Source organism: Loxodonta africana, chromosome 4 (assembly GCF_030014295.1).
Source record: "Loxodonta africana isolate mLoxAfr1 chromosome 4, mLoxAfr1.hap2, whole genome shotgun sequence".
Classification (NCBI taxonomy): domain Eukaryota; kingdom Metazoa; phylum Chordata; class Mammalia; order Proboscidea; family Elephantidae; genus Loxodonta; species Loxodonta africana.
The window spans coordinates 134,171,529-134,184,067 of record NC_087345.1 but is presented as its reverse complement, the minus strand read 5'-3'; the positions used below and the strand labels follow the sequence as shown (position 1 = coordinate 134,184,067).

General features: G+C 50.4%; 1 protein-coding gene across 2 annotated transcripts in view; it reads right to left on the bottom strand.

The window, feature by feature from the left end:
• The window catches only part of TNFRSF1A (TNF receptor superfamily member 1A), a 16,744-nt gene extending 4,205 nt beyond the window's left edge, over positions 1–12,539 (bottom strand). The window contains exons 1-5 of one of the 2 annotated variants that reach the window (XM_064284711.1): positions 12,274–12,534; positions 2,041–2,194; positions 1,660–1,788; positions 1,241–1,390; positions 905–983 (exon numbers count right to left, since the gene is read on the bottom strand). In XM_064284711.1, the coding sequence (XP_064140781.1) occupies positions 905–983; positions 1,241–1,390; positions 1,660–1,788; positions 2,041–2,194; positions 12,274–12,312 (551 nt within the window). In that variant the 5' untranslated portion in view covers positions 12,313–12,534. Of the gene's footprint in view, positions 1–904; positions 984–1,240; positions 1,391–1,659; positions 1,789–2,040; positions 2,195–12,273 lie in introns of both variants that reach the window. The other variant, XM_064284712.1, reaches the window with a different exon arrangement.

Sequence of the window (12,539 nt, the reverse complement as noted above, 5' to 3'; positions counted from 1 at the left end):
TCTATGAGTCAGAATTCGACTAGATGGCAACAGGTTTGTTTTTTTTTTTGTTTGTTTTTGGTACCTCTGTCTGTTACAGGTTTGTTGAGAGGATCAGATATGAGAATGTGTGTAAAAGCATGTTGTAAACTGTAAAGGCCTGTGCATTTGTAGAGAATCACTGAGCGCTAGATCTTGGTTAGTGAGCCCTGGTGACGCGACAGTTAAGCACTCAGCTGTTAACTGAAAGGCTGGTAGTTCGAGCCCACCTAGTGTCTCCGTGGGAGAAAGACCTCACAATCTGCTTCCGTAAAGATTACAGCCTAGAAAACCCTATGAGGCAGTTCTATGGTTGCTATGAGTCATAAATTGGCTGGACAGCACCCAACAACAACGAGGTGTTGGTTATAGGTCTAAGTGGGGTCACGGACAGGTGTGCTAAGGTTCATCATTCTGTCCTTATGGTGTGAAGATCCCCAAGCACACCCTGGGCACCTGGGCCCAGTGAGTGTGCAGGGGCAGCCTCTGTGGGGCCAGAGGAGGAAATGAGACGATCCAGCCAAAGAGATGGTATTGCATCGAACCTAAGGTGCCATCAGTAAGTAGTAAGAGGCACCACTACTTATGCACCACACGCATAACATAAATCTGCCAATTAAACCACGATACGTCATCAACTGAGAGATGCATCCCAATTTCAGAGATATGAACTTCAATCACCAAAGACTTCTTAAGATTTGAGGGACAAGTTGGGCAGGAGGGACTGTCTGGTGTCTTGACACAACGTGTCTCCCCTTCAGACAGCCAGTAGGAGCCAGAGCACCCTGGGGTATCTCCCTTGCCCTGCTAGTGGCTCTCCCCCACAGCCGTCCCACCCCACCCCATGCTCCTCACCTCGTGCCCAGCAGCCGGCAGGGATACTCACTTGCTACAGGCGATACACTCATTTCCATTTAGAAAGAACCCTGCATGGCAGGTGCACACGGTGTCTTGTTTTTCCTTGCCTGTGGGCAGAAGTGCAGCACAGCTAAAGGAGGACAGCCCTGCACCCTGAGGGCAGGAGGAAGAGTGAGGAGGGGCAGGGGATGGACAGCCAAAGTGGAAGAGTGGTGCTCAGACTTAGGAATTGTGGGAGAAAGGACAGGAACTGATTCCTCATGGGGGAGATGATACGGAAAGTTGGAGACCTTCGCCCCTGGTGCAAGGACTAGGCCAACCCTGGGGTTAGGAGGGGGCTTGGGAACAGGACAGCAATACTCACAGGGAATACGCACAGTGCCATTGGGGCAAAGGCTGCAGTTAAGGCACTGAAAAAGGGAGAGACTCTGATAACGCCGATACTGGTTCTCTCTACAGCCGCACACGGTGTCCTCGGACACTGTGCAAGGAGAGAGCTCCACCTGGTCCATTTCTAGGGAGGGGAAGAGACTGCATGAGTCCCGTGTCCCCATGTCCATATTAACTCCACTTGTCCTTTCCCTGCACCCTTTCTTGGCCCTACAGTGTCACTCTAACAGATGCTGACACCCATGCACACTCACATACGCACATACATTCCCTCCCACACCCACCAGCACGTTTGCACCCCCTCACAGACATGCACCATACACTGTTAATACCCACCTGACTCTCCAGACACACACGCTCCTTTTAGAGCCCTTGCCCTCTCCTAAGACACACCTTTTCGGCACGTGGAGCAGCTGAAGCATTGTGCTACGTGGTTCTCCAAAGCAGTGAAGGTACCAATTTCACACTCCCTGCAGTCCGTGTCCAGCCCTGGGCCAGGGCAGTCGCTGTGCCGGTAGGTGCCTGTGATTGGGCAGTAGGGTCAGGCTGCAGCTGAGTGTTCAAGGAAGGAGCCCTACACCAGGAAACATGGCCAGGGCCACTTCCCTCAAGTCTCTAGGAGAAGAAAGGAGGAAGAAAATCCCAGCCCAGGAAATGGAGCAAAGTTAGGGGACTTGCAGGGAGGGACCCCAGGTTTAGAAATATCTGGGAAAAGCAAAGGAAGAAGCAGACCCCCATAACTGAGGGGGATTCATGGTTAACACTTTCTCCTACCTTTGTGGCACTTGGTACAGCAGATGGAACTATTTTTAGGGTGGTTGTATTTCCCCTTGGGACACAGATTATCTCTCTTCTCTCGTTCCCCAAGGTGGGGGACCAGTCCAACAACCCCTGAGGGATATATTTCCACCAAGACAGAGAGGAGTACCTAGGGAAGGATCAGATCATCCATCAGGGGAGGCAGGGGTTAGGAATCTCAGAGGTCACAAGTCGAAACCCTCCCCAGCCCACAGCTTCCCTGGTCAGTGGAACATTCCCCCCAGGCCATCCTGCTCACAAACGGTGTTCTTCCTCTAAACCTAGAGAGCTGGCACACCGTACAATCTAGTGCATAACTGTTCTCTATTGTCCTGGGTGCTAATTTTTTTTATAATGTATTTTTTGTTGTTGTTGAGAATATACACAGCAGAACATATACCAATTCAATAGTTTCTACATGAACAATTCAGTGACACTGATTACCTTCTTCGAGTGGTGCAACCATTCTCATCCTTTTCTGAGTTGCTCCCACCCCATTAACAGAAACTTACTGCCCCCTAAGTTTCCTATCTAAGCTTTCTAGTTGTTGTTGTCAATTTGATCCCATACAGGAAGATCTTATAAGGGCACAATGCTCAAGGCAGACATTCTTTACTAGTTAGGCTAAACTACTGTGTGGTTTTAACAAGACTTCAGGGGTTACTTTTGGTTTCAGATTTAAAAATGATCTCAGGGCAATAGTTTCAGGGGTTCAGCCAGCTTTTCCATGGCTCCAGAAAAACTGGATTCCATGAGAATTTGAAATTCTCCGTTTTCCCCCTTTTGATTAGGAAAAATCTCTCGTTAAAATGTTCAGCAATGATAGCCAGGCACCATCCAGTTTTTCTGGTCTCATGGCAAAGGCGGCAGATGTTCATGGAAGCAGTTAGCCACACATTCCATTTCTTCCTCCTTATTCCTGGCTCTCCTTCCTCTGTTGTTGCAGGTGAATACAGACCAATTGTTTTCTGGATGCTAATTTTGTTCCTCCAACTCAAGGCTAGTAGGCTTCAGACCTGGACTCTATGGACCCGTATTCTGAGTTCCCCCACAGCAGTTAACAGAGCTGACACAGAGCAGATGCTCAAGAAAAAAAAAATTTTTTTTTAATTAGAAACTGGCACTTCCAACAAGCAGCCCCAAAGCCTGGGGACATGCTTTCCCACCTGTGTGCTTGGTTCACAGTGTGTTCACATGGTGAAGATTCACTGAGGATCTGTGTACCTGCCTGTATTGTGTGATATCAGTTAAAAAAAAAAAAAAGTCAGATTAGGGTAGAAGCGAGTGATGTTCTGGTGGGAACCATTCCTGGTGAGTGGGTAGAGACAAAAGGAGAGTTTCTTTATAAATTTGTATCAAAACTTTACTCAGGATCCTGTCCTCACACTCCATTTTCCATCCCCTTCCACCACTAAATTTACACAAACACCCCAGCCCAGGTTGGCAAAGACATATGGGGAAGGGAGTAAAAGGGAAGTTCAGGGGTCAAGGATGGAAGTTCAGGGGTCAAGGATGGAATAGGTGGATGTTATGGACTGATTGAGTCCCCTCAAAATATGTGTTGGAATCCTAATCCCTATACCTGTGAACAGGGGAAAGGCAGATGCTGTCTGACTTTGAAGGCAGCAGATGAATCTACAAGCCCAGGAACTCTAAGAATTGCCAGGTACTAGAAGCTGAAGTAGACAAAGAAGGACATCCCTCTAGAGTCACACCCTAAATTTGGACTTCTGGCACTCCATGGACTGCCAGAAAAATGAACAAGTCAGTCTTGGAGCATGTACAGCCAGGATACTCGTTCGAAGTAAGAATAGCAAGACTTCATCTTGCTTACTTTGGACATGTTATCAGGAAAGACCAATCCCTGGAAAAGGGCATCATGCTTGGTACAGAGTCAGTGAAAATGAGGGAAACCCTTCATGAGATGGACTGAAACAATAACTGCAACAATGGGCTCAAATATACCAACAATTATAAAGATGGTGTAGGACCGGGCAATGTTTTATTCTGTTATATATAAGGTGGCCATGAGTCAGAGCAAACTCGATGGCAACTAACAACCGCCACCACCAATAGTCTCCTGAACTGTAAGAAAAGAAATTTCTGTTCTTCAAAGCCACCCACTTAATGGTATTCTGTTAGAACAGCACTAGAGAGTGTATCACAAAGCTTACGTGGGGACCAAGCCTGTTGCCATCAAGTCGATTCCCCATAGGACAGAGTACAACTGCCCCATAGGGTTTCCAAGGAGCGCCCGGTGGATTCAAACTGCTGACCTTTTGTTTAGCAGCCGTGGCTCTTAACAACTATGCCACCAGGGTTTCCAGGAATGGGCAAAGGGATGTTAAGTCATATGCAGCTAGCATTGAGGGTGTGCCAGGAAGGCCTGTAGCCTTTTGCACGCCAGGGCATTCTAGAAGGCAAGTTTTACAACCTCAGGCCAGCCGACCACATGGCAGCTGAATCACTTGCCTGTTCTGCTGGCTTCAATACCGGGAAAGCAAAGCCAGGAGTCAGTGTTCAGCTCCAACTCAGACTTTGCTCTTTGATCTCTGACTAGCTTCTGGCTTTCCCCGACCTTGATTTTTTTTTTCTCCTCCTGGGTTATAAGAGTCACCTTATGTAAAGTTAAGAGGATGTTCTTTAAGTATGTTAAACATTGGGGAGCAACAAACTATTCAGATCACAGAAATCCCAGCCTGCGAAAGGAAGGCCTGGCAGCCCAGCAACAGCCCTGCAGCCTGAGTGGCCTCCCATTTTGGAGCAGGTCACACCCCGAGTCACCCACTGGGAGATGCTGCAGCCAGACGCTGCACCCCCGGAAGCCAGAGCCTCAGCCACAAACTGGGGAAGCCACGCTCAGAAGCCTCAGCAGGGGCTTCCTCCCCTACTCAGAGGGCAGCAGCTTTTGCTGGTCAGCCCCCACGCTGTGCCATCTCTCCAGAGAACAGGACTGGAGCTGCCAGGGCAACAGGAAAAGTTTGGGGTGGTTAGGGGAAGAACTTCCCAATCCTGAAAGTCCTGAAAGTTATGGTTCCTTTCCCAGAAGACAAAACAGTTCCGAGCACCTGAGGTCACTGGCCCTTTGAATCCCATCAGGGGGCTTGAAGCAAAGCCAAGCAGCAGACAGAGTCAGGAAGAAGAGCTGGGAGGCTTCAGCCCCCACACAGCCTCTAGAGGAGCTTTTCAGGGGTCTCTGGCCTGTGGGGAATGGGTCTCCACGAGGGGGAGGTAGAGAGCCTGGCTTTCTCAGGCCTCCTGTTCCCCTCCCTCTCCAGCACTTGGAGGGTTAAGTCAGATCCGGGAAAGGGAAATCTTTTCCCAGCAGCCCCACCCCAGTGACTCAAGCCAGAAGGAGGGAGGGGGTAGAAGGAGGGAGAGGGAACTAACTGCTTCCCCAGCTCCTCAAGGGTCATGAGTCAGCAGAAAGACAGAAGGGACTAGCCAGAAATCGGGACCCCATCTGATCCCTTCCTCCTGTGGGCCAGTCTTTCCCTCTCAGCGCCATTCAGAGCCCCCTTTCTCCTCCTCCCCCCAAAAGAGCCAAGCAATGGACCCCTGTGCCACTTGGCCCCCATTTTCAGGAAATGGCTCTCCCTACCCATTCCATCCCAAAGGGAAGTCTCCCTCCGACCCCTGGCTTCCTCTCATCAGATCACTAGCCACCCCTCCCGCAGCTGCCCCTCGGCATCCTTCCTTTAGACTTGGCCCCGCCCACCCCGTTCCTCCTCCAGGTCTCTTTCTGATAAACCCGTTCCCTGGGCTCTTGCACCAGCCCCCTGACACTCCCCAGTTCAAGCAAGAAGCAAACTAAGGCTGCCCTCTCATCCTGGGTTCACCGCATTCCCACAGCCTGGCTGGCTCTGGTCAGTTGTGTTGGGTTTGGGGGCCTCCCTGGAGTCCCCAGACAATCCTGAGGAAATAAGTCCAGTTCTGAGTCTCCACAGCCCCTCCCCCAGCTCCACTGGCCACACAAGAAAAACTCCAGCACCCTGAACATCCACTTCTAGGGATGAGCAAGCAAGAAGGGATATAATGCAAAACCAACACTGTTGCCCAGGTTTCTCAGGGTGGACCTGCAGCTGTCCCCGGGCCAGCCCACTCTGACCCCTAGAAGCCAGGGCCCTGAGGCTCCCCACAAAGGCATCATTTGTTGGCACCAGCTGGCTCCAGTGAGCCCAATTCTTAGTAGTTGTTGAGGAGGCCCCGTCTTGAAGCAAAACACCAGAAACAGGAGGTGAGCTCTGAGCAACCAGACTCCAGCCTGGCGCAGTGCGCAGGGGAAGGGCAGGATGCAGGCGGGGGCTGGTGGAGAAACAGTTGAGGAGGTGGCCCCAGCACCCCTCCAACTCCCCCACAACTTCCGCTGGGGGAGGCTTTAAAATGTGACTTCCTGTGCTGTGGTTGCACAGTGGGGCTGGGAAACTAAGATCGATCCTGTGGTCTAACCCTGACCCAGCCACCTCATGTGGACCCGCTTAGTTATCCCCCTCCCTAAGTTAATCTGCTCATTAAATTAAAATCTGTTCATTTAATGCCAGTATGTTTGGCAGCTCATGACAGCACCTCCACCAAGGTCCCAGTTGAGGTCCCATCTCCCTCCCATGAAGCCCTCCATCAGTGAAACTTCCCCATCCAAGCTCCTTAGCTCAGCCCCTGTGAACCTTAATCACATGAATTAACTATATCTGCTTTTTGGTTCTTATCATAATATGATTATCTTGGGTGAGTAGATATGATCTCCCCAAACAGACCATAACCCCATGAGATGAGAGATCAGAGAGAGTTCTGGTCAGAGTGAGAGTCTTATCCTCCTTGGTTTCCTCTCAGCACCCAGAACCAGGCCTTGAAACCTGGCGGGGCAAAATAAATATAACTGATTGATCTAATAACGATCTGTCTTTAAATCCAGTTAACCAGTGTTTCCCACCCCTGTTGGAATATATTTATCTCTAGGGAGTTTTCCAAACACACACACACAACACACCCTTACCGGGGGGAGAGTTTTGCACACACACACACCCACCCCCTTACTGGAGATTCTGCCCATGCACCTTCTGAGAACCACTGAGGAGTATAAGCAGCACATAGGAGTGTTTGTTGTTGTCAGGTGCCATGGAGTCAATTTTGGACTCAGAGCGACCCAACTGACAGTACAGAACTGCCCCATAGGGTTTCCTAGGCTGTAATTTTTACGGGAGCAGATTGACAGGTCTTTTCTGCCTCAGAGCCGCTGGGTGGGCTCAAACCACCAACCTTTGGTTAGCAGCCAAGCGCTTAACCACTGCACCACCAACCTTTGGTTAGCAGCTGAGCGCTTAACCATTGCACCACCAGGGCCCCTATATGAGTGCTATGAAGGTAGAAAAAAGTTTCAGAACTTCTACTCTAGCCTGTCAGGTACACACTTCCCCTTGGCTATTCCCCTGACCTTTAACATGCCCTAAGCTGAAGTCATCAATCTCCTCCCGTAGACAAATGTCATTTTACCAACTTCTTGATAAACGGCGCCAATGCCAAGAACTTTGTTACGCCTCCGTCCAGGCCTCCTTCCTTCCCCTGCTGCCATTCAGTATGTCAGGTCACCTCATCAGTCCCTAATCTTCTGTCTCTCAGTCCTCTCCACATCCACAGTCTGCCTACCACCTAGATTATGCAACTGTCTTCCAGGGACTGCTCAGCCACCAGCCTCTTCCCTGCTCCAATCCATCCCACATGCTTTCTTATCTGCTCTCAGGCTTCAACTCATCCCCACCTGTGTGTGAATCTTCCTCTCCAGGGCCTGATCTGAAACATCATTTCCATTGGGTCACTCCCCTCTTGCTTAAGTTCTTATTGTCATACTTCACTTTTATTCTGAGCAGTCCCAGGCAGTTGGCCCTCAAAGAATATATTCTGAATGAGTGAATCAATGAGCAAATGAATGAATTCCTGCACCTGAGATCATATTCAAGACTCTTTTTTTATTCCCTCATCCTTTCCTCCAATGTTGCCATTCTTCTCCACATGGTCCTTCCACTCTAGACAAGGTATTCAGCTACCTGCCACCACCACCCCCAACACAAAATCCCATCTCTCCATTCCTCCATTCTCCCTCACACAGTCTCCTTACTCCTCTGCCTCCCTCCTTTCTAGCCACCCTGCCAGTCAGTGACTTAAAATGTCAGCTCCAAATTCATTTTTCTTTGAGGCTTTCCCTCCCTCATTCCATCCCTTGTCCCTGTTCCTTAATTCATTTAACAAATATTTAAGGGGCACTGTGTGCCCTGGGAGGGCACTGGTGACAGGGTGGCTAAGCATTTGGCTGCTATCCAAAAGGCTGGCAGTGCGAATCCACCAGCTTCTCCTTAGAAACCCTATGAGGCAGTTCTACTCTGTCCTATAGGGTCGCTATAAGCCAGAATCTGTTCAACGGCAACTGGTTTGGTTTGATGTGCCCTGGAAGGAGCTCTGGTGGCGCAGTGGCTAAAGCATTTGGCTTCCTAACCAAAAGGTCGGCAGTTCGAACCCACCAGCCGTTCCACAGGAAAGATGTGACTTAAAGATGTATGGCCTTGGAAACCCTATGGGGCAGTTCTACTTTGTCCTATAGGGTTGCTATGGGTTAGAATCGATTCAACGGGGTCGGGGAGGGGGGAGGAATGTGCTCTGGTGGAGCAACAGTTAAGTGCTTGGCTGCTAACCCAAGAGTTGCCAGTTCAAACCTGCTTGGTGGCTCTGCAGGAGAAAAAACTGGCAATCTGTTCCCACAAAGATTGTTCCTGTTGTTAGGTGCCATCAAATCAGTTCCAACTCATAGTGACCCTAAATACAATAGAACGAAACACTGTCCCGTCCTGCGGCATCCTCACAGTTGTAATCCTGTAAAGATCACAGCCTAGAAAATCCTATGGGGCAGTTCTCTGTCACGTGGGGTTGACTTGATGGCACCTAAGAAAGACAACAACTGTGTGCCTGCACCCTGGCCCTATGCTGGGTCCCAGGGAGGCAGAGATGGATAATACACAGCTCACGTGCTCAAGAGCTCTCAGCTGGGTCAGGGACAAGTGGATTGGAGACCCCTGATCTATGTAGGAGGATGATGAAGGGCACTTGAATCAGCCTGGGTAAGGTCACGGGTTTCCTGGAGTGGAGCACTAAAGCTGAGATCTCCTAAAAATTCAAAGGCAGCTTACACTGAGGTTCATCTCCGTCCCGGTTCTGCCTCTCTCAATGCCCAGGGACATCGACATCTGTCACAATGCTTTTGTGGATATTTTCCTCTGGATTGTTCTGAAATCATTTTTTGCTTTAAGCGGTCTTGGCTCCTAGACTGTAAGCTCTGTGAGAACAGGGATCAGTCTCCTGTTTGCTTTGTCACACTCTCCCCTTATCCTCTCCCACCCCTACCTGCAGGTGCATGCACTGGCCAGGCCCTCTCATTTATGCACATGTGCACAAACGCACACAAGCAGACACTGGGTGCTATGTGGCCACTGAATGAGACATTGCAAAGCTCATAGCCAGCCTAAAGCGGCCTTACATACCTCCCTTCGTTCCCCACCCCTTCCAGCTCCAAGCTGGGCTCCTTTCCAGTAACAGTCCTACCCTGGCCTGGGCTGGATCAGCCTCAGCCCCCAGGCACTTTCCTTTATCTGTTCAGTCTAACTTTACCCTCTGTTTTCCAGACACAGATGTTCACTGAGTAATTACCAATAATACTAATAATATAAAAGCTAACGTTAAAAAAAAAGAAGAGCTAGTTTATTGAGTGCTTTCTATTTTCTACACCCTAGCGGGCATTTTTTTTTTTAGTGGGCATTAGGGTCGATATGAGTTGGAATCAACTCGACAGCAACAGGTTTCATTTGGTCTTAGTGGGCGCTGGAAGCCCTGGTGACAGTGGTTAAAGAGCTCGGCTGCTAACCAAAAGGTGACCGGTTAAAACCTACCAGCTACTCTACGGGAGAAAGATGTGGCAGCCTTGGAAATCCTGTGGGGCAGATTACTCTGTCCTGTGGGGTCACTATGAGTCAGAATTGACTCAGTGGTAATGGGTTTGGTTTTCTGGTTTAGTGGACTTTGGTGGTCCAGCGGTAGAATTCTCACCTTCCATGTGGAAGACCTGGGTTTGATTTCCAGCCAATGTACCTCATCTGCAGCCAGCACCCCAACTCACAGCAATCAACTAGATGGCAGCTACAAAAACAACAGTCCTCTACTAAACTCCATGAGGGCAGAAATTCTGTTCACTGCTGTAACCCCAGCGCCTAAAACAGTGCCTAATGAAGACTGACAACAACCAGTTGTCAATCCCAACTCATGGAAGCCCCACATGTATCGGAGTAGAACTGTCCTTCATAAGGTTTTCAATGGCTGGTTTTTCAGAAGTAAATCACCAGGCCTTCCTTCTGAAGTGCCTCTGGGTGGACTCAAACCTCCAGTTGGCAGCCCAGCACATTAAGCGCTTGTACCACCCAGGCACTTAATAAATCAATGAGTACTTAACATACATTATTCCATTTAATCTTGAAAACAACGTTGTGAGGTAATGACTATTATGTCCATTTTACAGACAAACAAACTAAGAGGTTAAGTAACTTGCTCAGCTATTACATGGTACAGCCAGGATTCAAACCCAGGTGATCCACCCCAAAGAGAGAACAGAAGATGTCAGGGCTGTAAACTGGGGGAAGATCGTGGAGGCAGGACACCCATGAAAGAAAGGAAGAGAAGATGGGAGTAGGGAGACAGGAGGTGAGCGAATGAGAAGAATAGTGAGACCATGATAGAGAGAGGTGCTTGGGGTAACCAGGGTCTAGAAACATGGCACTAGAGCAGAGAAGTGGGGCAGCAAGAAAGAATAAGAGAAAAAAAGGTCTCAAAAAGGAGACTCTGAGAAGGGGAGAGTGATAGAAAAGGGAGGAATGATTGGGAGAGAGAGTATAAGATGCCAACGACAGGGGAGATGGTGGGAGCAAGAGGTGGGCCAGGGAAGGGCAGGGGCCCAGGAGAAAGAGAAGACCTGGTCAGCACAGGCAGGGATAATCTATCCAACTAGATGGGGAATCTAGGGGCTCAGGGCATTTGGAAAAGATGAGTCAAGGACAAGGAGCGAAGATCAAGGATACACTGAAACAAGGTGGAGGGAAGAGAAAGGGACATTTTCCAGTGACCAGTGACGAAAACAACTTTCTACCAACTTCCGCAAACTGAGCTGAAGAAGGAGAAACCAAAGGATTGTTGTTTAGTTCTACAGGGAGGGGGCTGGGAGGACAGGGGCAGGGATACTGGGTGGAGGTGGTACTAGTTACTTGTGGGGAGGTGGAGGTGTTATTCCAACAGAGGCTACCCTGCCTGGGAGCTGAGCCACAGGCAGAAGGGCCACAAATGCCCCAAGTGGGAGGCCTGGGAGGGCACTGGGGCGCTCTCCACTTAGATGTCCTTCCCCCTTACAGTTTCCCACTCGACTCCCAAAGACTCCCCCACTATGTAGCCTCCCAAACCTACCCCACAATTCACCCTCTCCTGGACTCAGCTTCCCGGCTTCACTAGCCATCCAACTCCAGCCCTCTAACAGGGTTTGCTCAACCAGGTTCCATAGGCAGCCTCCCTCCCCACAGCCTAACACAGGCCCGGCTAGCCAGCTAACCAAACCAAAAACCTAACCCATTGCGTTCCGGTGGATTTCTACTAACAGCGACCCTGTAAGATAGAGTAGAACTGCCCCACAGGGTTTCCAAGGCTGTAGATCTTTAGGAAGCTGACTGCCCTCCCGCTAAGAGGCTGGTGTATTCAAACCGCCAACCTTTCGGTTCGCAGTCGAGCGCTTTAACCACTGCGACACCAGGGCTCCTTGCCAACTGACCAGAGGGACAGAATCCTGAATCTTCTGGACTGAGAGGACGGGTCTTCCTTCTCCCACTCTGTCCTTCCCCCGCCAAATCTACTGCATCCTTGGCCTATCACCTGCCGCACATTCCCGGACGCCCCCTGGCCCCACCAAACTTCCTTGGCTATCAGGGGCCAGGGCTCCCTTTTACTCTTTCCCTTTCAAACTTCTCCATTTCCCTCAAATAATCGGCCTTGTCGGCTCCCTCTCTGCACTGGCATAAGAATGGGGAAACGTGAACCGTGTTTGGGTTGAGCAGGCCCGAGGCTGGGGCCAGCCGGGATCTCGCCCCCTTCTGCCCCGCCCCAGCCCACTCCATTCTGGATCCCTGGTCTCACCAATGGCGGCAGCAGGCCAGGGACGGTGGGGAGGCCCATGTCCGGCCAGGGTGGCCTCTCACTCCCCCATCAGGGCTCAGGGCAGTGGCGGCGGTCTCCTGGGGTCCGCGGGATCCCGAGTTCCCTGGTGGAGCCTAGGCCTTGGGGCGCGGGACTTCGAAAGTTGAGGCGCGAGTAGAGATCCCGTCCTTGTCCAGGGACCTCGGACTCCGAAGGCCTGAGTCGGAAGAGCTCCGAGAAAACTAGAAAGGAGAGAAGAGGTGGGA